The sequence below is a fragment of the Macaca mulatta genome, chromosome X (assembly GCF_049350105.2).
Source record: "Macaca mulatta isolate MMU2019108-1 chromosome X, T2T-MMU8v2.0, whole genome shotgun sequence".
In the NCBI taxonomy this organism is placed as follows: domain Eukaryota; kingdom Metazoa; phylum Chordata; class Mammalia; order Primates; family Cercopithecidae; genus Macaca; species Macaca mulatta.
This window is the reverse complement of record NC_133426.1, coordinates 125,726,072-125,754,015: the sequence shown is the minus strand read 5'-3', so window position 1 is coordinate 125,754,015 and position 27,944 is coordinate 125,726,072. Positions and strand designations below refer to the sequence as shown.

At 40.7% G+C, this 27,944-nt stretch overlaps 1 protein-coding gene and 1 pseudogene across 2 annotated transcripts in view; both read left to right on the top strand.

Annotated features, from left to right (window-relative positions):
• LOC144338803 (A-kinase anchor protein 17B-like) overlaps positions 1-17,429 on the top strand; it is a 138,610-nt gene extending 121,181 nt beyond the window's left edge. The window contains exon 9 of the mRNA XM_077989520.1: positions 16,666-17,429. Within this exon, the coding sequence (XP_077845646.1) occupies positions 16,666-17,098 (433 nt within the window). The 3' untranslated portion in view covers positions 17,099-17,429. The remainder of the gene's footprint in view (positions 1-16,665) is intronic.
• AKAP17B (A-kinase anchoring protein 17B) lies at positions 787-27,519 on the top strand (annotated as a pseudogene). The gene is made up of 4 exons (XR_013413176.1): positions 787-1,212; positions 19,563-19,698; positions 21,497-21,668; positions 23,275-27,519. The product of XR_013413176.1 is annotated as an A-kinase anchoring protein 17B (transcript).
• Positions 27,520-27,944: the final 425 nt, after the last annotated feature.

The window sequence follows — 27,944 nt, the reverse complement described above, 5'->3', positions numbered from 1 at the left end:
AAGGGTCTATACTTTGGGGTGGGGTGGGGTGTAAAGGATAGACTCAGTTCCTGTATTCCACTTTCAAAAGATATAAAGGAATTAAATTCAGAGACGAGCCTTGAACCCAGCTCTTTAGAGCAACAGAGCCTGGAGGAACGTGGCCGGAATTGTGTTCAAATTGTTGGACCACCATGGGCAGGATGGACAAGACTGGCTTTACATGTCCTCAAACGTGCAGAAGTTACCAGGGGACCGGTTTCCCTCACCCTCAAACCAGGAGGTCGGAGACCCAAACGGTGGTACGCGGAGTCAGTGAGTCCTGGTCGCTGGAAGTTGGCCAGCCTCAGAAAGCAGGCCCCAGAAACAGAAAAAACAATGCGGGGATAGTCAGTCGATGGCTTTTGTGGTTCTTGCTCACTCCATGATGTGTAATTTTGGCCAAGCGCGTGGCCACTTCCCAGCAGTCCCACTTCAGGGATGAGGTGAACAACATCACCTCTTGTTGTATACACCTCTAGTTGTATACTCGTTTTTTCAAAGGAAATAGGTCGCGTGGGGGTTGGTAGGCCAAGTGAGTTTCAGCTTCTAAATCACTGTAACTTCGTGGCGGCTGGGGGTGAGTAGCCTGGTCAAAGCCTCGAAATCTTCGGGAGCAGCGGCGCATTGGGATAAACTTCGGCTCGGCCTTTGCAGCATGAGAGGGGTGGGGTTACTTGAAGGGCTCCTCAGGAGAAGGCGATTGGCCCTGGGGAAATCAGGGGGCGGGACGAGTCCATCATTGCCACTAGTCTTGCCGGCAAGTTCAGGGCAAGCGGCGAGGGCGGCCGAGCCCCGAGGGCAGCCAGCGCGCGGGCAGAAGAACCAGCAGTCGCGAGCCACTAGGCAGCCGCGGTGAGCTCGCCAGAGCCGCAGGGGATCGAGGAGGTCACGGGGCGTTGGCACTGGCGTTGCCCTCTTAGATAAGGCGAGGACGCTTCTGCGCGCGGTAAGCTCGACGCGAGCCATTCAACAGCTGGCTTCGCGAGCGACAGTCGCACGGGGTGACTGGGACCGCTGACGGTTGCGACTGCGGCGGTTGGAGGGAGGCGACGACGGCGGCGTAGGCGTTGGCGGCAGCGGCAGCGGCAGCGGCGTCGGCGTCGGCGGCGGCGGCGGCGGCGGCGGCGGGGGCGGTAGTCCCGTTATCCCAGCGGATCGTGAAGTAGAGACGAAGGGTTCCTGAAGCTCCCGGTAAATGCCCTCCGCTCTGTCCTCAGAGAAGGCAGCCACGCTGGGCCCTCGGTGGGGATTGGGGAGGGGCTGCACAAGAGACCCGAGTTGCCCCTCTTGCCTCAGCAGAGTCACGTTTTCCAGAGTAACGCCGAGGCTCTTCCAGGTCCACTCTCCCCTCACCCCAGACCCCGCTGCGCCAGGGAGCGCACCGGAACCCACTCGAGGGCTCACCCAACCGCTGCTCCGGCGAAGGTCGAGGCATTCCCCTGGGGCACGTTGGCAGTGATATCCTGCTAATGGGAACTGAAGGTGCCCTCTCCTGCTCGACCGGTACGCCAAGTGCCCATCATTAGCAGGTCTCTGCCGCCGCCGCCCCCTGATGACCCTCATCCTTGGCTTTAGGGACTTCTCAAGAGATTCTGAGTCTCGGCTTGAGGTTTCCAGCGGGGTGGATTAAGACCGTTTTAATCTGACCGTGACTTGCTCACCCACAAGTCTTTCGGGATGCAAGATCCTGAGCTTGGGTTGGTGGGCAGAGAGGCGAGGGGAAGAATCAAGTTGGGGAGGCCCATGCTATAGGATATGCATGCCATACCCGCACTTAGGGGAAATCATAGTCGTGGTCCTTGGGACAAGTGCCGCCTTTTGGTCTCCTGCTTTTTGTGTTTTTATTTAAAGTCGACCATTACAAGAGGCAGAATTTTCTAGTGCTGCTAACTCTGAGGGATAACAAACGTGTACTGGAACGCTGGGTTCCGGTATGGGAAACAGGTTAGCTTTTGGGCCTCTTCTTGGTGTCTTTTCTAGATTGAGAATATGGTCTCTTGGCCGGGCGCGGTGGCTCAAGCCTGTAATCCCAGCACTTTGGGAGGCCGAGACGGGCGGATCACGAGGTCAGGAGATCGAGACCATCCTGGCTAATACGGTGAAACCCCGTCTCTACTAAAAAATACAAAAAAACTAGCCGGGCGAGGTGGCGGGCGCCTGTAGTCCCAGCTACTCGGGAGGCTGAGGCAGGAGAATGGCGTGAACCCGGGAGGCGGAGCTTGCAGTGAGCTGAGATCCGGCCACTGCACTCCAGCCTGGGTGACAGAGCGAGACTCCGTCTCAAAAAAAAAAAAAAAAAAAAAAAAAAAAAAAAAAAAAAAAAGAATATGGTCTCAAAGATCATGTCCATTTTGCCCTGTTTTCCTGCCTACCTCTGATCTAACCTTGGAACCTCATGCTGTTGAGAGTGTAAACTTGTGCAGTGCTATTGGTAGTGCTCACTCTTCATGCTGAGAAAACTATTTTTTGGAAAAATATGTTGGGACTTCTCAAATTCTGTTTTGTTGTTTGTTTGCCTTTTGAAGCATGTGACATTCCAGCAGTTACATTTTTCTGTGCTCTGGTTTTTTTGGGGGAGGGGAGAGAGGCCAGGGGAGGCCTTCAAAACATGGAGTAACTTCCATGAAGGCATTTTTCCTTCAACCATTGTGGAGCACAGAGGAAAGCGACTAGTGGAATAGGCCTGCTGGCGAAGGTGCCAAGAGGATCCCAGCTGCCACACACATTAGGATGGATGGGGCTGACTTGAGGTGGAGTAACATTGGGTGGGAGGGGGGCAGGGCCTGCAGAGTCCACCGTGGCTTTTGTAGTTGCTTTCCATTTTGTTCCAGCCAAAGAGTATACCTGCAGTGCAGCCTGTTTGTCCAAGTTCCCATCATACACTTACGTGAAGAGAGTGGCCTTTGCTGGCTTTATGTGTCATCTCTACCCACAGTAAGAAAGGCGAGGTATAGAGATTAGAGAACATGGAGATGGCAATGGTGGTGGTGCTGATGTGTGTGTGAGAGAGAGACTTATTCCAAACAGTGAAGCAGTTTATCTTCCCAGCGTGCATTCCTACCTTTGCTAGAGACAGAGACTTTTGCTGAGTTATTTCAGATCCAGGGCGCTGGTAGTTGTCCAACTCTCTGATTCAGTGTACACTTGGGTCTGTGGGTTCTATGTTGTATCCAACATGCTCCTGGCACTTTAAGAAGCTATAAAACCAAGCTGTGGGCTGAGGCAGGCTAATGCCTGGGGTGCAGTTAGAGCAAATGTGGACATCATGGAATCCAGTTGCCCTTTGCTCAGAAGAGACAAAGGGCTGGAGCACTTGCAGAAGAAGAGGAAGGTCAGTGAAAATTTAGTAGTCATAATAATAATGAAAATTTACTGAACACTCACTGGAAGTTAAGTACTTTACTTGGATCTTTTTTTTTAAAATACTTTCCAAAGTGTTGTCTTTTATTTATTTATTTATTTTTATTATACTTTAAGTTCTAGGGTACAAGTGCACAACGTGCAGGTTTGTTACATATGTATATGTGTGCCATGTTGGCGTGCTGCACCCATTAACTCGTCATTTACATTAGGTATATCTCCTAATGCTATCCCTCCCCCCTCCCCACTCACTCCCCACAACAGGACCCGGTGTGTGATGTTCCCCTTCCTGTGTCCAAGTGTTCTCATTGTTCAATTCCCACCTGTGAGTGAGAACATGCGGTGTTTCGTTTTCTGTTCTTGGGATAGTTTGCAGAGAATGATGGTTTCCAGCTGCATCCATGTCCCTACAAAGGACATGAACTCATCCTTTTTTATGGCTGCATAGTATTCCATGGTGTATATGTGCCACATTTTCTTAATCCAGTCTGTCATTGATGGACATTTGGGTTGTTTCTAAGTCTTTGCTATTGTGAATAGTGCCACAATAAACATACGTGTGCATATGTCTTTATAGCAGCATGATTTATAATCCTTTGGGTATATACCCAAAGATGGCTGGGTCAAATGGCATTTCTAGTTCTAGTGGATTATTTTAATTAATTAATTTATTTGGAGATGGAGTTTCACTCTTGTTGCCCAGGCTGGAGTGCAGTGCACAATCCCAGGTCACTGCAGCCTCCATCTCCCGGGTTCAAATGATTCTCCTGCCTCAGCCTCCCAAGTAGCTGGGATTAAAGGTGCACGCCACTGCACCTGGCTAATTTTTGTATTTTTGGTAGACACGGGGTTTCACCATGTTGGCCAGGGTGGTCTCAAATTCCTGACTTCGAATGATCCACCTGCCTCAGCCTCCCAAAGTGCTGGGATTACAGGCGTGAGCCACTGCACCAGGCCGCATCATTTTATTTAATCCCACCTGTAAGATAGGCACTATTATCGTCTTCTGAAGCTCAAAGAGGTTAGGTAGCATGCCCAAGGATGTCACCAAGCTGGTCAGTGGCAGAGGCGGGATTTGAACCCGAATCTGCTTGACACCAGACCTTGAGCTCAAAAGCATTTTGGTTTTTACTGTCACAGGGAAGGTTACATAAAAGAGGTGAAATGGAGCAAGGTTTTGAAGGGTGAGTAGGCTTTAGATGAGGAGAGGGGATATTTGGCTGAGGGGATCAACATCTTTAAAGGAACTCAAGGAAGATTGGCCCAACTAGAATGGGGGATGGACACAGGGGCGTGGTGAAAATAGGACTGGCAAGGTAGGCCCTGGGCCACTGCTCAAGGGAAACAAGCCCCCACTTGGGAAGTTTCACACTCAGGATTAGCTTCTTGTCTTATTGTGTAATTAGGAAATTGTCAGACATGCAGTGAAACTGTCTCTGTGAAGGGTGAGTAATCTTAACACACAGGAATGCTGTGGACCTTATTGTGAAGCATTATCCATAGATGGTAGCTTTCCTCAGGCCTGGGGTTGAAAGCCCACTGTGCTAGGGCCCCAAAGAGACATTCTGGTGGGCCTTGCTGTTCTTCATCCTTTGCTTGCACTCAGGTTTTCTGTTTGCTGAATAGTTGATGTGTATAGGATCTGGGTCAAAATGATTAAAAGAAAAATCAGGGAGAATAAAAACAACTCAGAAGTGACTTCCTAAAAGATAGCATGTTAAGAATATTAATCTGGAGTCCCAGAAAGTGCTCCATATGTTTTAGACGGGCAGGTATAAGCCGCTCTGTGTTGGCATTTGAGATGGGGAGTTCTTTGTTGTGCAGGTCTGTTTAGGAACTGCAGGGCAGTTAGCATCGCTGGCCCCCTGCTAACCAAATGGCAGTGGTGTCCTCCCCATGCTAGTTATTGTGACAGATACAACTATTTTTATGCATGTCCCAACACTCTTGAAGGGAGCAATACTCACACAGTTAAACATGACTGGAGCCTATTCTCAGGAATTCTAACACTCATTTCGTGTGAAAGAATGTTAAAACCATTATTGCTTGTCTGTAGCCCAAAGTACCAAATGTCTCTCCTGACATTCACCATTTTCTTCCTTAGATTCCAGTTAATTGTCTCAATTTCTTTCTCTTTCTAGACTCAGTTGTTTGAGGGTGACTCTTCCCTGTGGTCCCCAAAGTGTCTTAAAGGTGCTTGGTAGGTACACTTAAATTAATCTCAATGTTCACTGATTAATGTTAATAGGTCTAGGAGTCAAAATGAACAAGCAAGTCTGCATTATCATTTCACTATGGGTCTTTAGGTGCTGTTATTAGTATTTTAAGTATGGAAATATACTTTTTTTTTTTTTTGAGACAGAGTCTCACTCTGTCACCCATGCTGGAGTGCAGTGGTGCGATCTCGGCTCACTGCAACCTCTGCCTCCTGGGTTCAAGCACTTCTCCTGCCTCAGCCTCCTGAGTAGCTGGAATTACAGGCGTGCATCACCACGCCCGGCTAATTTTTGTATTTTTTAGTAGAGACAGAGTTTCACCATGTTGGCCAGGCTGGTCTCGATCTCCTGACCTTGTGATCTGCCCACCTCAGCCTCCCAAAATGCTGAGATTACAGGCGCGAGCCAGTGTGCCCAGCTGGAAGTAACACCTTTTAAATGTGGTTATTGAGCAAAGTCTCTGTTTTACATAAGATTTAGCATTATTAAGTTCCTACTGTGTGTTAAGTACTGTTCTAGGCTCTAAAGATATAATGGTGAACCAGACAGATGCAGATTAAAAAAAAAAAAGGTTAGCAATGACACACGATGATCAGATGGTTTCTGTGTTATAGTGAAAATAAAATGGGGTGATAGACTACCAAGTCACAGGGGTGAGAACAGTGCTATTTCAGAGAGTGTTCAGGGCAGGCTTCTCTAAGCAGGTGACATCCAAGTCAAATGAGAGCAAAGAGAAAGCACCAGCCATGAGAAAATCTTGGAGGATAGCCCTTCAGGCAGAGGGAACCACAAGAGCAAAGTCCTGAGGAGTGAACCTGATGCATTTGAGGGGCAGTAAAAAGGCCAGCGGGGTGGGATGGAGAAAACTAGGGTAATAAGGGAGAAGGGTACAAAGCTGAGTTGAAAGAGGTGGGCAGGGGCCATGTTTTGAAGGTAAGTAGTTTGGATTTCATTCAAAACATGATGGAATGCCGCTGGAAGGTTTTGAACAGAGGAGTGACATGATCTGACTTAGGTTTTTAAAAATACGACCTTGGCTGTTGTGTAGAGTAGACTCTGTAGGGGCAAGGATGGAAGAAGAAGGACCAGTTAGGAGGCTGTTGCAGTAATCCAGGTGAGAGATGACAGTGGCCTGGACTGGGGGGTAGCAGTGAAGATGGAGATGAATTTGGGATTTGTGGTAAAGGTGGAGTCAAAAAGACTTTGGAAGGATTAACTCCTAGGTTTTGAGTCTAAGCGCCTGGGTGCAGGGTGGCTCTACTTAGGGAGCTGGAAATCACTGGGAGTCAGGGGAGCAAGTGTGAGGTGGAGGACAGGTTTAGGAGATGCAAATTAAGGGCTCTGATGCACTTGTTAGGTTGAGATGCCAATGATACATTCAACTGGAGACATTGAATAGGCAGTTGAATATCAATATAAAGGTTGGCTGGAACTACAGCCTACATAAAATTAAATGCAGATTAAAGCTGCTTTAAGTTGTCATTTTATACTAATAAAGGTAGCAGAAAGAAAAATGATAATGATCCAATGTGATCAGGACTGCAGGGGAATCAAGTATGTTAATGCTGCTGATGGCCTAATAAATTGGCTTTTAAAAATATTTACATAAGACCTGGAACGGTGGTTCACACCTGTAATCCCAGCACTTTGGGAGGCCGAGGCGGGCGAATCGCTTGAAGTCAGGAGTTCGAGACAAGCCTGGCCAACATGGCGAAACCTCGTCTCCACAAAAAAAATACAAAAATTACCCGAGTGTGGTGGCATGTGCCTGTAATCCAGCTACTCAGGAGACTGAGGCATGAGAATCACCTGAACCCGAGAGGCAAAGGCTGCAGTGAGCTGAGATCGTGCCCCTGCACTCCAGCCTGTGAGACAGAGTGAGACTCTGTCACATACACACAAAAATAATAATAATAATAAAAAATTTACACAAAGATTTCCATAGTAGCACTCATTCTCATAATAGTAGTGTAGAGCAGTGGCAGTACTCTTTTGGAAAGAGTTATGCTCTTTCAAAAATAATTGAAGACACAAATCCCCAGGGAGAATATCCAACTAAATGTATAGTAAGTATAGAATTTCTATGTAATTTTTCTCTATATAGAATTTCTTTTTTAACAACCTTTAATTTTTATTGACACATTGTAATTGTACAAAATTTCTAGAGAAACTCTCTATAGGCATGAAAAATGAGGAATTGTGATGACCATATCAATATCTGGAATTGTTAATAAAACAGGTGCAAAAATCAGATCATGATGGCATGTAAGTACAATGGCGTAAATCTTACTTGCTGTTCGTGCTGAATATTGTTAATATACAGTTGTCTTAATTTTAAAACAATTTCATTCACTTTTGACTTTGTACCTGTTTCTCTCTGGCAGTGTTCCCTGGTTAGGATGCCATAACTTCATTTTGGTCCACTGTGAAGGGTTCAAGTGAATTGTGGCTTCTCCAATCTTTCTTCCCTTGATCACATTTTCAGCACGAGGTATTGGGTAATATCCTATTCTGTGGGACTTGTAGTCAAATAAGTTTACCTTGGGATTTTTAAAAGGTTGGGAAATACTGTTACTCTTAAAAACTGGGTAATAGTGCAAAGCAGGGTCCCATGTGAAGGTTGCTTTTGACCTGTAGGTGGCGATTGGTGGGCAGGAATTTTGTTGGTAATTTTCAGATTGTGGAAATACAACTGAGAAGCAAAACACTGGCAACTTCATGATATGCATTTCCCACAAATAATACTCTGATTATTCAGTGATTGAGGCAAAAGCATGGAAGATAGCCACATTCCTTTAATTCCCTGATAGCTTTTTTTTTTTTTTTTTTTTTTCATGAGAAGAGAAAGCAGTGAGTCTTCTTCAGTAGCATTGTTTATTAATCTAAGGTATAAAGTAGCATTCCTGGCTGGAGGTGTCTGGAGAGAGGTGTTCTTCAATAAAAATGTTCCTGGTGCAGACGAAGGAGCAAAAGACCAAAAGACTGGTCAGATAGGTCTGCTTACTGCTCTGTGCAGGTTTTTAAAAACAGCTTCTTCCCTTGTTATCTTGGAATGACTCCTGTACACACTTGCTTAGAGTTAGTTATGTGAACGCATTTGCACAGAAAGGCCAACACAAGACTTTTCTTCAGGTTAATTTATTTTCTATGAGCCTCAGAAACACTCAGAACACGTTGCTTTCACAAACGTTACCACATACAGGAAACTTTAGGATGATGTTTTAACACAAGGAAGAGAAAACAGGAAATTGAGTTGCTCAGAGTTAAATGAATATGAATCCAGCTTTCTTCATTTCAGGATCGAAATTCCACATACTAAACTCTACCTTAGAGCTGATTTTCTCTGAATGGTGGTAGAAGAGATCCTCTCTCAGTAGGACTCTAATATTTCGTTGTTGCAAATTTATCATTGCCGAATGGCTGTGGATCTCCAAAAATCCCTTCCATTCTGCCCAGAAAGCCCCCAGTGCCCCCATAAGCCCAGACCATTTTAATTTGGGAATTCGGTCATTTGTTGGGTCATATATTGGCTATATTCTTATTATTGCAAAACTGAGTGCCACTCATTTTAATGATGTGATTTTTAAATTATTCAAGATCAGAGCATATGGTCAGTCTCAGTTTTAAAATGTTGTTGACTTAATGACGTGTCAGAACACTTGAACGTCCATGCATGGCATCTTGACTGAAGAACCATGGAATGTTTTTATTTGGTCAATACATACTGGGATTCTGTAGTAGCCAGAAAATTGAAAATTGACTAGGTTAATTTGACCCGAATAAATTCTGGCTTCCCTGCTATTTCCATAAATATGTTGTATAATTGTATACATCTTAAATGTTTTCAAAATGACTAACTTTAAGATTCAAAAGCCTGGAGAAAAAAGAAAGGTAGCAAAGAGCTACTTTGAAAGAGGATATTGCATAGATGGTCCTATTTTTTCCACTGTTTTTTTTTAAAGTACCTCATTCAAATGGCCTTTCTAATACTGTGTCAGCAAATATTTATGAGAGTGAGAACAAGCAAGAGAGAATGAATAGGTGGCTACTTTGCTGATTACTCAAGTGCTTTTAAAGTTTCAAGTTATATTTCTGATCTAAAAACCCTGAGATGTATTAGGTGAATCTCTCCAGTATCTCCTGAAATGGGAGAAGATATTGGAATGTCTTAGGATGCAGACTGTGCAGAATTTATTGAGGTTTCACTGCTGGTTAAAACGAACATTTTAGGCTTGTGACAACATCTCCAGTCTATTTCCTTTTCTCTATTCCCTTATCCTACTGTTATTCAATCAGCTTTGCTACGAGATATAGAGGCAAGGAAGATGAGGTGACCGTGTTCCCTGATAATCTCTTAGAAATGTTTTGGCATTGGGAACATGTTGAGTGAAATGTTTTAGTAAAGCTACATACACAAGATACTGCTAGAATGCACACTGTGTAAACATTATTAAATAACTATAATTTTTAAGGTTGGAGGAGCTCCCATTTGCTTATGCAAAGATATTAAAGAATAAGTCATCTCAGTAGGGTTGCTTTTAATCATAAGGCTAAAGGAAAGATATGTGCATGTGGGTGGGGAGGATTGGGGAGGTCATGGTGAGCACAATAGAATATGGGAATACTAGAAATATTTATTAAAATTTGACTTTTTGATAATTTGTGAATATCATGATTCTGGCATTTCTTGCCATCAAGGTTTGGTTTATCTAGGCTCCTAAAACTTTGTTTAATAAATTAATCTATGCATATAATAGCGATTGGTGAAAATGATGGGAAAGTTATTAATGAATTCTACCATTACTGTCAATTGAAGCACAGGCTTATTAGAAGGGAAATTAGAGACAAATTAGGTTGTTCTAAAGAGTCAGTTTTAAGTCAAAGCCTAATAATTTGATCTTAGTGATTCCACACATTTTAGTATGTATATTTTGATGAATATATAAATATGCATAAAATACATAACTATATCTACAGTATAATAACTAAGCATAGATTGTATTTTTGTATATTTGGCTTAAACAGGGTTAAAACCAAGGATTGTGTTGGGGAGAAAATCACAAACCCTTTTTTTTTTTTGAGATAGAGTCTCGCTCTGACTCCCAGGCTGGAGTGCAGTGGCACGATCTCAGCTCACTGAAACATCCGCCTCCCAGGTTCAAGTGATTCTCCTGCCTCAGCCTCCTGAGTAGCTGGCATTACAGGCGCCCACCACCACACCATGCCCAGCTAATGTTTATATTTTTAGTAGAGACGGGGTTTCACCATGTTGGCCAGGCTGATCTCGAACTCCTGACCTCAGGTGACCCATCTGCCTCAGCCTCCCAAAGTGCCAGGATTACAGGCGTGAGCCACCATGCCTGAACTAGTTGAGTATTTTCCAAAAACATCTGTTTGCTTTTGCTGTGTTATAAATTATCATTTATGAGTTAAACGCTCTGCAGCTAAGCCAGGAGTGGTGGCTCACGCCTGTAATTCCAGCACTTTGGGAGGCTGAGGTGAGAGAGGTGAGAGGATTGCTTGAACCCAGGAGTTTGAGACCAGCCTCAGTAACATAGAGAGACCCGTCTCTACAAAAAATAAAAAATTAGCTGGGCGTGGTGACATGTGCCTGTAGTTCCAGCTACTCAGGAGGCTGAGGTGGGAAGATGGCTTAAGCCCAGGAAGTCGAGGCTGCAGTGAGCCTTGATTGCACAACTACAGTCTAGCATGGGGGACAGAACAAGGCCCTGTCTCAAAACAAAATATTTTGCAGCTAGATCAGTGATTGATGAGGGTAGGGAGGAAATGTGGAGGGACAATGGGTATTTTGACTACCTTGATTGCAGTGATAGTTTCATAGGTGTGTATACACATGTCAAAATTTACCAAAACATACAGTTTTGATACATGTGTAGTTTATGTTATGAAATGTGTAGTTTATTATATATCAATTTTGCCTCAATAAAGCAGTTCTAAAAGATAAGTTCTGCAGCCCATTGTGTAGCTAGTATTGCAATTGCCAAGTGAGCCTGTGATATTCAAAGTCCTGCTCTGGTCTCCCGGGCTTCCATTATGACTCACACAAACTTTGACTATGGGTTCAAATGCCTATAGGCATTTACAGTGATGGCAGAAAGAGGGGTGCTTTTGGTGGGTGAATGGAGTTGCTATTGTATTAATCTGTTTTTTTTACTATTTTCTGGACAAGTTGGTGTCAGCAGTTATAAATTGCTTCCTTTTAATAGCTTGTTATTATCATCCGAAGTTCCTCTTTTTAATTAAAAACAAAGTACAAAATTAATACATTCTTATTATAAACATTAAAAAATTGAAGCATTAAGAAATGTACAACATGGGCATATAGAGTAAAATAATGGATTGGAGACTCCAAAAGGTGGGAGGGTGGGAGGGAGGTGAGGATTGAAAAATTACCTGTTGGGTACAATATACACTATTCAGGTGATGGGTGCACTAAAAGCCCAGATTTCACCACTGCACAATACATGCATGTAAGAAATCTGCACTTGTACTCACTAAATATCTAAAACTAAAATTACTCCCTTCCTCTCTTCCCTTCCTTCTCCTCCTCCTCTTCCTCCTCCTTTTTCTCCTCCACTTCCTCCTCCTTCTTCTCCTATATTTTTTTATTAGTTTTCGACTTGAGGTCTCCTTAAGGAAGAAGCATCACAACGGGAGTTGGTTGTTGTGCACCTATGTCCCAGTCACTATGCTAGTTAATTTTTAGTGACTTAGAAGAAGTTGCCAATGACACTGCTATAGCAATGAAGCCATGCCATATATAAAAAGCTTACTTCTTAGTTCATACTAGGTCCTCAATATATTTTAAAAGTAAGATTAGATAATTAGCCCTCTATTTTGGGAGAGTAATTTAAGATGAAATATTTATTGACATTCAATTTTAAGATCTAAAGCATGTGAACAACTATGAAAGATATGAGAAGAACAAATGCCTTAGTTTGTTGTCATTTTTGTCCTTGGGAAACAGGAATTTAAGTTGTGAGGATTTTAAAGGAGGTCAGCTTTTTTTTATTTTCAAAAACAATTGGGTCTTCTTGGGAAAATCAGTTTGTTCTTGTAGTCATCCATTTTACCCAACATTCTTGATTATACGTAATTTGTGATAATTTCTAAATATCAAATCCATTATAAAGGAATTTAGAAATTGGCCTCCATGAAGCTACTTAAAATAATGTAACCCAGGCTTTGAAATCAATCCAAGAGAAGCATTCTACAGTGTTTTAAACAAAGGCAGTATCACTGGAGCAAATGGAAAGCTTGACAAGCCTGATTACTTTGAAGAGAGTAACTCTGTTTTGGGTGTATATTTTCTGGAATGTTTTTAAAAAACTGTTGCTTTATATTAGGTTGTGTAAATAAATACCTAATGGTTATAAATAAATGTTAGAGTTCAGTGTATCTTAATTGAATATCACATTAATTTTTCTCCTAGAGGGGCCTTAGTGTTGACCCTTATTGCAAATTACAGCAAACTAACTGGAGTTTTTTCCATTTTGCTATTTAGATAATGCTTCTGGAGAAAGAAAACATGTTTATTTTCATATCATCCCATTTCAGTGTTGCTGTCATAAGGATTTCTAGAACATAGTATCTTAGATACTGCTTTTGATGACCTTTTATAAAATCAGTCTATACAAACCTTGTCTTCTAAAGGAAGTTAACTTGGATTGTCCTTTAGGGGTAGTTATTAAATAATTATGTACCTATGAAGTTAGCCAAGACTTCGCAGTAAATTTTGTGTTAGAATTTCTGTCATCTGGCCATATATGTTTGGGTCTAAATTTCCCTAAAGTTGACATTAATGAGAAACTCTGGTGACATAGAGTCTGGATATATCCACTCAGAAAAAACTCCTTTATTGGGAAGTGCTATTTAAATTAAGCAAATAGAAGCTTAAATCTTTAATTCCCAGCATTAGTGATCTTGTTCACCTTAGTACTGCTTCAAATAGTTTGTTAATATGAAGTAAACAGCAAGCACTCATGTTTTGGGATTTTTCCAGTCCCAAAGTAGAGGACAAATTCACTTTGTCACTCATTAGAAAAGGCTGTCTCTTCTTAACTTTAACTTAGAGATCAATTTAGTTAAAGTCAACAGACTGGAGGAATAAGAGTAGATATGTCCATTTTAGACTTGGAAACCAACCTGGACAAGGGATGCTAAGTCAGGTGCATGGGTTAGAACTATAAGTTCTATGCATGTTCGGTGCATGTTCATTAATGTGCCACCCTTGCCGTGTTTGTGTACCATCCCCAGCAGGTTTTTAATGGGACTTTACATTTAAGATCAATTGTATAATAGATTAGAGATTTAGAATCTTGGCTTCTCAATGTATGGGCAAGTGATTTAATTTTCCTGAAACTGTCTGAATTTCTCCATCTGTAAAACAGGTAGGCAAATACCTACTCACAGGTTGCTTCATAAATCAAATGAGATAACGTAAGACTACTACCACTAATAGATAATATTATAGCTTATGTTTATTGAGAACTTCCTTTGTGCCAGGCACATTCTAAGGATTTCGCCTGTACTCACTCATTTAATCCTCCCCCAAATCTTATTATCTCTATTTTATGGTTAAGGAAACTGAGACACAGTATATACTCTTTGAAAGCTCTAAAAACATTAAACAAATATTATTAAATAAAGATTACATATTATTATTATTATTCACTTATAGAACAGATATTATTATTTTAATAGGCTTTATTATTTAGAGAAGTTTTAGGTTCACAAGAAACTTGAGCAGAAGGGGCCTGGTGTGGTGGCTCATGCCTGTAATCCCAGCACTTTGGGAGGCTGAGGTGGGTGGGTCACCTGAGGTCAGGAGTTCGAGACCAGCCTGGCCAACATGGTGAAACCCTGTCTCTACTAAAAACACGAAATTAGCCGGGTGTGGTGTAATCCAAGCTACTCAGGAGGCTGAGGCAGGAGAATCACTGGAACCTGGGTTGCGGAGGTTACAGTGAGCCAAGATCAGGCCACTGCACTCCAGCCTAGGTGACAGAGCAAGACTACGTCTCAGAAAAAAAAAAAAAAAAGAAGAAAATTGAGCAGAAAATATAGAGGTCCCACATACTCGTGCTCCTACACGTGCCTAGCCTCCCCCGTGATTAACATCTTCCACCAGAGTGGTTATATGTGTGACAATCAGTGAACCTACATTGACACATCATCATAACCCAAAGTCCATAGTTTACATTAGAGTTCAATCTTGGTGTTGAACATTCTGTGGTTTTGGACAAATGTTAATGACATGTATCTATCATTACAGTATCATACAACATAGCTCCAACTGCCCTAAAAATCCTCTGTGCTCAGCCTATTCATCCTTCCCTCCCCTCTAATTCATGGCAGCCACAGATCTTTTTACTGTTTCCATAGTTTTGCCTTTTACAAAATGTTATGTAATAGGAATCATATAGTATGTTGCCTTTTCAGATTGGCTTCTTTCACTTAGGAAGATGCACTTAAGTTTCTTCCACATATTTTCATGGCTTGATAGCTCATTTCTTTTTGGGGCTGAATAATAATCCATTGTCTGGATGTACCATGGTTTATTTATCCATTCACCTACTGAAGAACATCTTGGTTCCTTCCAGGTTTTGACAATTATGAATAAAGCTGCTATAAACATTATATGCAAGTTTTTGTTTGGACATAAATTTTCAATTCCTTTGGAGAAATAACAAGGAGTGCGCATTGCTGGATCATATGGCACGAGTATGTTTAGTTTTGTGAGAAACTGCCAAATCGTCTTCTGAAATGACTGTACCATTTTGCATTTCCACCAGCAATGAATGAGAGTTTCTGTTGTACCACATGCTCATTGTGATACTTCTTCCTTAAGGAGACCTCATTTGGTGTGGTCAGTGTTCTGGATTTTGGCCATTCTAATAGGTATGTGGTGGTATCTCATTGTTGTTTTAATTTGCATTTTCCTGATGACATATGATGTGAAGCATCTTTTCATATGCTTTTTTGCCATCTGGTGTATCTTCTTTGGGGAGGTGTCTGTTAGGGCTTTGGTCCATTTTTAAATCAGATTGTACTCTTATTGTTGAGTTTTAAGAGTTCTTTGTATATTTTGGATAACCATTCTTTATCTGACATATCTTTTGCAAATATTTTCTCCCGGTCTGTGGCTTGTCTTTTTATTCTCTTGACAGTGTGTTTTGCAGAGCAGAAATTTTAAAATTTAATGAAATCCAACTTATCAATTATTTCTTTTCTAGAATGTGCCTTTGGTGTTACATCTAAAAAGTCATTGCCATATGCAAGGTCTTGTGGATGTCTAAATGTTCCAGCACCATTTTTTGAAAAGACTATCTTTGCTCTGTTATATTGTCTTTGCTCCTCTTTTTTAAAGATCAGTTGACTGTATTTATGTGGGCCTCTCTGGACTTTCTATTCTGTTCTATTGGTGTATTTGTCTTTTCTTTTACCAAACCACTATCTTGATTACTATAGCTTTATAATAAGTCTTGATGTTGGATAGTGTCAGTTCTCCAACTTTGTTTTTTTCAATATTGAGTTAGCTATTCTGGATCTTTTGCCTCTCCATATAAACTTTAGAATCAGTTTGCCAATATCCACAAAATAACTCACTGGGATTTTGATTGGGATTACATTGAATCTATTGATCAAGTTGGCAAGAACTGACATCTTGAGTCTTCTTATTCGTGGACCACATAGTTAGTTTTTCTTTACCTTGTATAGATCTTGTACGTATTTTGTAAGATTTCTAACTAAGTATCTCATTGTTTTGTGTGCTAATGTAAATGGTATTGAGTTTTAAATTTCAAATTCTACCTGTTCGTTGCTGTTATATAGGAAGGCTATTGGCTTTTTTGTATTAACCTTATATTCGGAAGCCCTGCTGAAATAACTTATTATTTCCAGGCATCAGAAGATATTATTTTAATTCTACTTGTAGTATAGTTTTTCTTATCAATTTGTTCTAAGTCCAGCAATGCCAACACCATTTCACAATCCAAATCTGTATATTACTCCGTCTGTATCAAAATTTTCTCTTTCGCTCTCTAAGGTGGTCTGAGGACACCATGACAGTCACAGCGGTGTATGATAACTCTGAGGCAACAGAGCTCTGTGCAGCTCAGCACCTCTACCTCAAGCCCATAGCAAAATTGTTGATCAGCATATTGCTTCCAGGGAGTCTAGAACCTGTGAGGCCCTTCTCTAACTGGGAAGTTCTTGACCAGCTGAAGAGCCTGATTTGCCCTGACCAGTTCACCACAGTTTGGCTTTCCAATAGTACAGAGGACTTCATTCGATTTGAGGGTGAGGCTGAGACCCGAAGTTTGGTTCAGATCCTGAAGGCAAAGTTACATGGGAAGATTATCAAGTTAAATGGTTTGAAAAAAGACTTAAAAGTAGTGGCTACAGATGCCCAGGGAGAATGGGAGCACTTCCCCAAGGGAAGAGAGCCCTTGTTGAGTGACGGGGCTGAAGGACCATGAGAAGAGCCCAGATTCCATATATTTTGAAGACTTGCCCTGTAAATGGTTTGCACCTAAAGGTTCTAGCAAGGAGAAGCCATGTGAAGAGATCCTTTGGGTAGTCTTTGAAAGTTTTGGGAAGATCAAGAATGTGGATATCCTTATGCTTGGCCCCTACAGAGAAGTGATGACTGACAGGAGCTTTGGGGGTTTTAGCTTTGGCTTACAGACATTTGAGGCCTTCATACAGTACCAGGAGGCAACTGACTTTGTAAAAGCCATGCAGTCCCTTCGAAGAATGAAACTGATGCTTAAAGGAGATGATGGGAAAGCTCTGGCATGTAACGTTAAGGTAAGAAGTAGCCAGAGTTTCTTTTATTTTCCACTGTTCAGGTGATCCTGAGTAAAAGCTGGAAGGAAGCATCTAGAATAAATTTTCTTAGACCCTACCAGGCTCTGATCAATAGTTGATATATAAAGACTTTTATTATTTTTAATACATGGATGTTTAGGAAGAAAAACAATCCTGATTTGAACACTCATTCTTGTGCTATCAGGCATGCTGCCAGCTGTGACTTTAAAGTGATGGTTCTTATAATCTGAGGCTCTGTCTCAACTACTTGAGGGCATTAAAGAATTCTTCATGGCCCCTGTGGAATTATCTCATATGCTTATTATATTTGACAAGTTGCTGAGAGAGAGGAAGAGAGGAATACATACAATTTGAAACCACATGGAGGTCGGTTGTGGTGACTCACGCCTGTAATCCCAGCATTTTGGGAGGCCGAGGCAGGCAGGTTGCTTGAGGTCAGGAGTTCGAGACTGGCCTGGCCAACATGGCAAAACCCCGTCTCTACTAAAAATAGAAAAATTAGCCAGGCGTGGTGGCATGCACCTGTAATCACAGCTACTTGGGAAGCTGAGGCATGAGAATTGCTTGAACCTGGGAGGTGGAGGTTGTAGTGAGCCGAGATCACGCCATTGCATGCCAGCCTGGATGACAGAGTGAGACTCTGTCTCAAAGAAAAAAAAAAAAAAAAAAAAAAGAAACCACATGGAGAGCAGTTTTTTCCCTCTTTATTCCTGGGTCACAACTTAAATTTTCAGGATGTCTGTTAGGTAAACTGCTAAAACATAATCCTAACAAACTTGGATTCTTTACTTTCAAAATCAGCCTGTCTACTCCATCATGTCATCTCATTGATGTCTACATGTTTCGTCATCTCCTTCTTGAAGTCTTAACCCAGCAGTGGAAAAGATGCAACTAGACTCTCCTTTTTCTGTAAATCAGTCTTTAGCATGAATTTGGACTTTCAGCTTCCAGTGTATGAGTATGTGTATGTGTGCGCGCACACGTGTGTATATGTAGCTAGTTATGTTAAAATGTGTATTTTAAAATTATGAGCTATTCAGCCAGGCAAATGATATAGCAAATACTGTCATGACCACCCATGTACCACTGCTCAGCTTAAAAAATAAAAAATTAGGCTCCGTGCGGTAGCTTGCACCTGTAATCCTAGCACTTTGGGAGGCCAAGGCGGGTGGATCATGTTGAGCTCCAAGACAACATAGCAAAACCTCGTCTCTACAAAAAATACAAAATGAGTCAGGTGTGGTGGCTTTTGCCTGTGGTCCCAGCTACTTGGGAGGCTGAGGCTGGAAGATCGCTTGAGCCGGGAAGCAGAGGTTGCAGTGAGCCAAGATCATGCCACTGCACTCCAGCCTGGGCGACAGAGCAAGAACCTCTCAAAAAACAAACAAATAAACAAAAATAAATAAATAAGTAATAAATAAATAAAACATTACCACAAGATGAGAGACCACTTCCCGCTGTCCAGTGTCTGGTTTTAATTTTCTTGTGATTTGGTTAACCAAAAATTTTAACCTATTTTATACTATTTTGTAGTATCTCAGTCTGATTTTCACTTTATTTCAAGATTTGAAAAGTTGTTTACTAATCATGATAGATCTTCTCTCTCATCAGGTTAGTTTTTGTGCATCTTTGTTCTCCCTGCACCACAGACACTTCTGATTATTTTTGTTCCCGATGATTAAAAAAAAACTTTAACTCATTTGATCTTTTTAATGAACCAGAAGTAACAGACTGACATTTCTCAGCCTGTGCCTATGATGGCACTGTGATGGTGTCTATGACCATAATGTAAAGTAAGCTCCTCAGGGGTTTTTTTTTTTTTTAAACAGCTTTATTGAGGTATGACTGACAAGTAAAATTGTGTAAAGTTAAGGTGATGATTTGATATACTTATTCAAGGGTTCTGCCAAAGAAAATCCTCAAGCTTACAAGTACTGTTTGGCTGGTGGCTGAGAAGCAGTAGGAATATGAGTACTGGGACGCAGAGAGGACATTTTGAATTGAATTGATTTTGAATTACCATGTACCATCTTAGTTTTATCTTTCTGACCTGGGACGTGCTCAGCCAGCTGGCAAACTTTTCTAATGAAACTTTGAATTGTTTTGGAGCAGGTTACGTCTGATACGACCAAACACTTTGGGGAAGGAGCTGTAAGGAGGAGAAATCAGGAAAGGCTAAAATTACAAGAACTAGAAGAAGAAAGGAAAAAAGAAAAGAAAAGAAAAGAGAAGAGGAAGTAGCTGAAAGGTGTGTAGACCAACTTTAATGAAGATTTTTTTCTTTGATTTAGGGATTAATCCTTTTGGATGAACAGCTAGACTTGGTAGATAACATTGAGATGGGGGGCAAGGATTGGAGCAGATTGGAAAATGCCATTGAAAGCTACAGTCTTTCAACTGTGCTGTTACAAAACCAAAATAGCAAAACTGTTGAAAACAAGAGACTTCAAAAAAATATGTTTGTCAAGGAGGACAAATAATGAGGAATAATAGAACTAGCTAAATTAAGATGTCTGGAAATAAATGATTTTTTAAAAAAGGGACCAGAAATTTTGTAGTAAAAATCCTAGCCTGCCAACTTAGGAATTTTACCAGTTTACCAAATATTATCAAAATTTCCTAGCCTACTAATTTAAAATTCTCAAGAATTTAGGGCTGGGATGGAATTTCTTCTATAAAATGTTCAGTAATCAAGCTAACTTGTACACAAGAAAGCATGGATTGATTGGGAGTATTTTTCTTGTTGGCCTAAATTCTATCTGTGAATTTAAGAAGCCTCCATATATATTCTTTCTTTCTTTCTTTCTCTCTCTCTTTTTCCTTCCTTCCTTCTTTTTCTTTCTTCTTTTTTTCCTTCCTTCCTTCCTTCCTTTCTTCCCTTCTTTCCTTCTTTCCTTCCTTCCTTCCTTCTTTCCTTCCTTCCTTCCTTCTTTCCTTCCTTCCTTCCTTCCTTCCTTCCTTCCTTCCTTCCTTCCTTCCTTTCCTTCCTTTTCTCTCTCTCTCTCTCTCTCTCTCTCTCTCTCTCTCTCTCCCTCCCCCTTTCTCATTCTGTTGCCCAGGCTGGAGTGCAGTAGCACAATCTCGGTTCACTGCAACCTCTGCCTCAGCCTCCCGAGTAGCTGGGACTACAGGCTCGAGCCACTATGCCTGGCTAATTTTTGTATTTTGAGTAGAGACGGGGTTTCACCATGTTGGCCAGATTGGTCTTGAACTCCTGACCTCAGGTGATCTGTCCGCCGTGGCCTTCCAAAGTGCTGGGATTACAGGCGTGAGCCACTGCACCTGGCCTCTTTGTATTTCTTTCTTTGAGCTTATTGTTGATGTCCAGTTCAGGAGTTTGAGTCTAGAAGGGGTTATTGGATTGCCAAAGGTTGCCAGTCGAGTACAGATGAGCCAAAACTATGGAGCTTTGAAAATTAATTTTACTTCCTGGCCCTTCCTCATGCATGTTTATTCTTTTATTCTTTCATATAAATTGTAGCCATTCAGAAAAGGAGATAAGCAGGCTCACACCTGTAATCCCAGCACTTTGGGTGGCTGAGGTGGGAGGATCACTTGAGGCCAGGAGTTCAAGACCAGCCTAGGCAACATGGGGAAACCCTGTCTCTACAAAAATTAAAAAAAAAAAAAAAATAGCCAGGCATGGTGGCACACACCTGTAGTCCCAGCTACTCGGGAGGGCGAGGTGGGAGAATCACTTAAGCCCAGGAGTCTGAGGCTACAGTGAGCTATGATTGTGCCACCGCACTCTAACTTGGGTGACAGAGCAAGACTCTGTCTCAACAAAAAGGAGATAAAGAATACCCTTCCATGTGTCCCTTTCTTTTTTTACCAGTGGAATGATAGGAATTACTTGAGGTCATGTCTGTGAAACTTGGCCAGAGCTTGAGCCTAATAAATATAACTAGTCCCCCCCAAATCCAGGCTGAACATCCAATTTAGATAATCCTCTGACTTTTGGCTAAGTTCTGACTTAGGTAATTGTCCCTTCTTTCCCTTTCCCCACATTCCCATAAGGGCCTAACTGAGACAGTTCTAATTTTCAGGAAACAGAAGCCCAAAGCCAAAGCTGAGGCACCTCAAGAGCCGGACTCTTCAGAGGAGTGGGAGAAGAGGCAGTACCTAGTGTCTCAGAGGCGAGTTGAGGCACTTCGGTTCCTAAGTGTACTCCTGAGGAACATTTCAGGAAGGCTATTGCCAAATTGTTCTTCAAGTTTGGTAGGTACTCGCCTTTCTGAGACATTACCTTTGCATTTGAGCAGTGGTCTCTTGAAAATTCACTCCATGGAAGACTCATTGCATCCACTGGGGCTTATTTTAATAGGCTGACCTCTAACAACCCAATAGTAGTTTACAAAAGGGATATCCACATTCTCTAAAGGAGTTGCTTCCCAACTCTTCCATTTGACTCTCTCTCTCTCTCATTCTCTCTCTCTTTCTGTTTCTAAACTTCAGGACAGTATTACCCAGAACATTTAGCTAGTGTGTCTACTTTTCTAAGTTCCTAATGGATGTAACAGAAAAATGCCAGAGGGAAGAAACGGATGGGGGATGGATGTTAGGTGTTATTAACCTTACTTTTCCACTCATCTGCAGTAGGTTTGGTAGAGTCTTGAGACTTGTAACAAGCTCATGATAGTCTAGTTTTAAACTATTTGATAAGAAATTACTCACCCCACAGAGCAATTGTTATGTTTGGAGAGTTTCATTTTTGGAAGGTGTTTCTCCCCCTTCCTGACCTCTTAAAGATAGCCAGATTCTGCAGATGTCCTGGATTAAAAGCCAGAAAAGCTGCCAAAGTGTTCATTTAAAAATCCGTATTCAGTGTTTTAAAATATGAGTAGTAAATGCCATTAGGATTACATAAATTTTATGTATATTTGCAATCTCGACCTTTTTCTCATTAGTGTGGACAATCAAACTTAGTGAAATCAGGATCAGAAAAATGTCACATTTACATTGATAATAAGGCTAGCTGGATCTCTTTTCATTTTCCTTAATGACCTCTGAGGGTGACTCCTCCTAAAGAATCTATCTCTATGTGTGTGGTGTCTGATTTCTTGGCCTCGTAAATACCAATATCCATTATGCAGTCCCAGGTTCTAATCCCAGGTAGTGTGTAGGCACTGTGCTCTGATGTGTGTCAGGTGTCAGTGGGAGCACAGTACAAAGCCTCTAGCAGGATGGGGCCTGTGGGCAGCACCTTTCACCTGCTGTGCGGTTATGGAGAGCAGATAGCACTGCAGACATGATTGCAGATAGAACCATGATCACGGCCACATTTGCTACTTGCTGCCTTGCTTTTTACTGAGCACAGGGAGATGGGGAGGAAACTCAGAGACAGCTTTACCTGCAGTCCATAGTAAGAGGCTGGTATGAAAAGAAAGACAGTTTATCTTTTAAGCTAGTGGACCCTTTTAGATATACATTTCACCCGTCAGTCTTTTCTTGTACTGGGATTTTTCTGGGAGGGCTATAGATCATTTCTTATTCCTCTTTGTATCTCCAGCTCCTAGCACAATACCCGGAACATCAGGCACACTGATTTTCAAACAAGTGAGAAAAGAGTCATGTGCTTTGAAGGCTATGTAAAGTGTGGTGCCTTCTCACATAAGCATGGGCATAGACCTACTCAAAACAGTTCATATTAGACTAAGACATTTAATTTTGCCTTCTATTTCCTCAGTGCAATACTGTTCCTAATTTGGATCTATCCCAGGTATTAGAAGTCTCTTTAGAACAATGTCAGAAAGCACAATTTTTCTTTGGAATTTTTTAATCTGTTTAGTTTTTCATGAGAGATTTTTAATCTTTTTCTTTGAAGGGATCCACACAGTTTAACCCACAGGAGGTCGACATTATTGGCACCAAAGCTAATGCTTCTCGAGGGAACACATTGAAAACTCTGGAGGAAGAAGAGCTAAACACTCTGCATCTTCAAAATCAAGAGGAAATATCAAAATATCAGGTTGCCAAGTCAGACAATAAGCAAAAACAAAAAATGGAGAAAATAACTAGGGATCACTTACAGAAATCTTCCCACTGCCTTGGGGAAGAAAATTTAAGGTATTCCCCTAGAAAACAGAGAACTGGAATATTATTAGGTGATGAAGAATATGAATACGGTTTGTTTTTTGAGCATAACTCCTTGGAGATTACGATAATTAAAGGCCAGTCTCTTGAAAATGAAGATCACCACGGTTCTAGTGAATCCTGTTCCAAATTATCTGGGGGAGGCCAAGGCAGGAAACCTAAGATCCATGAAACAGATGCATTTTTTGACTATCTTTTCAATTATTATGAAGCTCCACAATATACTCGTATCTGCCTAGAAACAAGTCAGGTAGCAGGCACATGTCAGTGGCAGAGGGATGTCCAAACTAAGGGAGATGGATTTCAGATTAGTTTGAGAAAGCGTAGGCATCACTCAATCAATTCGAGCCAAGGGGAAAACCTGGAAAGGAAAGAACAGGTTCAAGAAAATGATTACTCATCAAACGTTTGTACTCAGGATCCTGAGCATAAACGAGGAAAAGTAGATTATGCCAAAGAATGTACTAATGGGTTTAAAACTCATTGCCAGGAGACAGCCCATAAAGCTGGTGGTCAGCTGTCCCCAACTGATGGAAACAGCTGTCTGTTGGAAAAGACTCATACTTATATTGAAGATTCCAAATCCACAAGGAAAAGCCAAGTGTCCACACCCCACGAGTCAATAGGCTTAGATTTACAGTTGACAGATTTCTTAGAGGAAATTAGTAGTGATTCTGAATGCTTCAGTGAAACCCTTAGTATAAACAAAGAGGAGAAAGAGAAATCTGTGGCCACATTTAATAGTTTCTCAGAAAAAGAACCTCTTGACACTGACAAAATGATCACACGCAAACAAAATACAAGGTTGAGTCAGCAGACATTTTTTTCAAAGTGGAGGAGTGATGGTGAGGAAAAATACTCTAATTACAGGTTTAGGACACCAGGCAGGAAGTCTGAGTATGAACCGAAATGGATATGTTCATGGCGTAGGGGTGAAAGTCATTTCATTACACATGAAAACAACAATGACCAAATGAAGGAACAGATAGCTCCCAAATACTTGTTTGACGAAGATTACTACCAGGAACCCAGTTCCAGTTATCTAGAGGGGAGGTTTAGTGATAGTGCATTGGACCAGAAAGTGAACTATGGGCCCTCTCAGGTGCCCGTAACGTCATCAAGAAGGGCTAGGTCTTTCTATTTTGGTAATTTTCACAGAAGAAGAGGGACTCCTTGGAAGTCAGAATATAACCAGAATTCAAGAAGGTTTAGAGGATGTAATTATAACTATTTCAAATTCAATTCTGATTATCACTATAGTAGACAAAATGGTCAGGAGTATATTGACTATGGAAGCTATTCAGGAAATAACTGCACTGGTTCTTTAAATTTTAAATGTTTTGATGGCCACTTAGATCAAGAGTATCTTTTTTCACAGTAAACATGTTACAAGAAGAAAATTTAAAACCAAATGTAGCCATGTAATTAACAACTACACAGCAAGACAGCAGCATTTAAAAGCTTCAGAACCTGTGTGTTTTATATTTCCAAAGCTTGCCAATACACATGGAGTCATTTTGACCTATGCTTTCAACTTTGGCAAGAGAAATAATATTTTGTATTTGACCCTGCTCAAGCTTTTAAATGCTACTTGATCCAAGGATAGACATTTCTATAGTTCAACTAAAACTTTAATTCTATGCCAGTGAAGGAGCAGATTAACATCGAGAGGGGTTGAGATGGCCCTCTATGGCTCCTTAGGTGTCACAACATCATCATTCAGTGTCATTTATCTCCAAAGATGACAACAGTGAATGAATAATGATCCTTTTACATGTTCTTTGATTTGGTCAGAAACACCACGTGCAGCAACAAACTTTCCTGAGTTTTATTTAGAAATAATTGTAGAAAAAAGAGACAACAGTTAGAACATAGACTTCTTCATGACATTAAAGGGTTGCATGAGCATCCACCAGGAGCAAATTCATCTTACTACTACATTTAAATGCTCAAAGAGTTGTCTTTTTCAAGACAGAGTCTTGGAAGAAGAATCTAAAAGTGGTCTAGATTGTCCTTTGAGGTTTAAGTGGATAGTATTTAAACCCATTAGCAGAGTTTTTTTTTTTTTTTAAGAACCCCATATCTTTCCATTTTAGAAAAATAGCATGATTGAAGTAATAAAACCAGTGGAATTTGCAAAAGGAAATACTGAAAAATTGTGGGGCACCAATAATGTCACTTGAAAAGAGAGGATGTGACTATTCCACTTCAGGTTATGTAATCCTTTCACTCAGGGCTGGGTTACATCAGTCTGTAAAAAGTCACTGAATATCCCCAAACTGAACTTTATTAAACAGTAACAAGTGCCTCTCTTCTCAATCCTTAGTGATGCCACTGAGTTTTTAAAAAGAGTCAAGAGAAAAGCCTACAGTTTTGTAGCTGGAGAAAAATGTGTATGTGTAGGATTTGTAAACTCTCAACATAAGCAATTGATCTTTTTACCTACTAGTTTTTGACTTCATAAATGTTTTTAAATTGGGATATTTTATGGATTCTTGAAGACTTACATTTTAGTGCAGTGCATGTTCTATAGAAAGCTCAGCTGATTCATTCTGCCTTACCTTGCATTTAGGACCTCAGGGGCAATAGATTGCTTTTTTTTTTCCTCCAACAAAACTATGCCTGACCTGGTAATTGAAGACATTAACGAGATTAGAGACTGTTGGCAACAGGAAAAAGTGATTTTAAATCCACAGAAGCAGTAAAGGGCAACACTTTGATATGACATGATTCATTCATACACCCTTAATTTGATATTCTGTAGTAAAGTACCAGCTGGTAGAGCCAGGTAGAATGCCAGTCATTGTAGCTGCCCAGATTATCACAATGTGTGCATATAATCAGCCTTTTGAGCAACCTGGTATGTGAAAGGGCTACAAAATCTTATTTATCTGAAGGAAGAGCCACAAGTTGTTTCATCGATCTCTTCTAATCATAGAGCTATGTTAGTACATGCAAGAAGTCAGAAATGAATGTACCATAGCAGATGCTGTTTATTATTAATAATATAATAACCAGTGGATGATTTGTTGGCTCCCTTGGGTTCAATTCCACTTTCAAGCCAGTGACTCTTCCATCAAAACTAGATTTGGCTTGTCAAATCTGAAAAACACCGCTCATGGGGCAAGTGCCTTGACTTAATGTTCAAAGTACTGTTGTCCAGAGCAGCCTTTTAAACTACTAACAGCTTGTATTTTGTCAGGCAACTTTCAGTAACCAGGTATTATTTTCCTTTGACGAAAACCTGCCTCTTAATTTTTCATGTGTCATGCCATTAAAACAAAGAATATTATGGGTTTGTAATGAGAAGCAGCTATGCTTGTTTTGAAAAAAACTCATTGTCATTTGATTTTTCTTTGCAGAGATTTTGGACATGAAAACAGTTTGCTGCTCAGTAGTCAGACATAAAAATAAATTGCAGAGTACAGCATGTGCAATTTTTATGTGTATTAGAACTGGTGCTAAGTCATTTCTATATAACATTTTTGTCTCTTTTTTTTTCTAAATACCATCCTGGGACTTAGAAGAAAGTAAAAATACTGGTTTTATGTTTACATTCTGAATAACCCTAGACTTTTATATGTCTTATAAAAGAGTCAGCCTTTTTGGTGTGTAGGCCCTAAATGAGGAAGACAACTTATCCTGTACTTTTTAATTGAATGGCTTAGTAAGGAGTAAAATAGAACTAAAATATTGTAACCACCTTCTTAATGAACACTGCTATTTTTTGTTGTGCTAAGTAGTGAATAAGTGTTTTCTCATATCTTTTTCTATGTCCTGTTAAGGGTCTGAACTTTAATCTTTGTCTTAAGGTATTTTCATGTTTTTCGTTGTATGGGTTGCTGGTAGTAATGCAAAAAGACTAAAAATATGTCAATGTGCTTTCAATTTGTTTAAATTTCTCAGGTAGAAAGCCATGTAACCTGGTAATTTTGAAAATAAGAACCAAATAAACATATTTTTACTTGTTGCAAAATTGTTTAAAATACTCATTTTTAAATAAATGCTGATAAGTCCACCTTTGGGGGAAAGTTTCTACTTACAGTATGCTGCTTTGTGCTATTGTTGATGATCTCTTTTCTCATTTGCATTGTTAGAGAAGTAATACATATTCCATTGTCAGATATATTAAAAATAAAATTATCATAGTGAATATTGTTCATTTATCACATGTATTGGCTAGCATGTTGCACATCCACAATAACATTTTCTGTGGAAATACAGATGCCTGATTTTAATATCGTTTCTATGTCACTTTTCCTGTTTTGTGGAAACTGACATTGTCAGAGTTCATGGGACTAAAGACCATAGTTTTCATTTTGGACAAACTGAAATCATATTTAGATTTAAGATGATCCTCCCTTTAGCACATTTTATCAGTGCTAATAAGAGGTAGCAAAA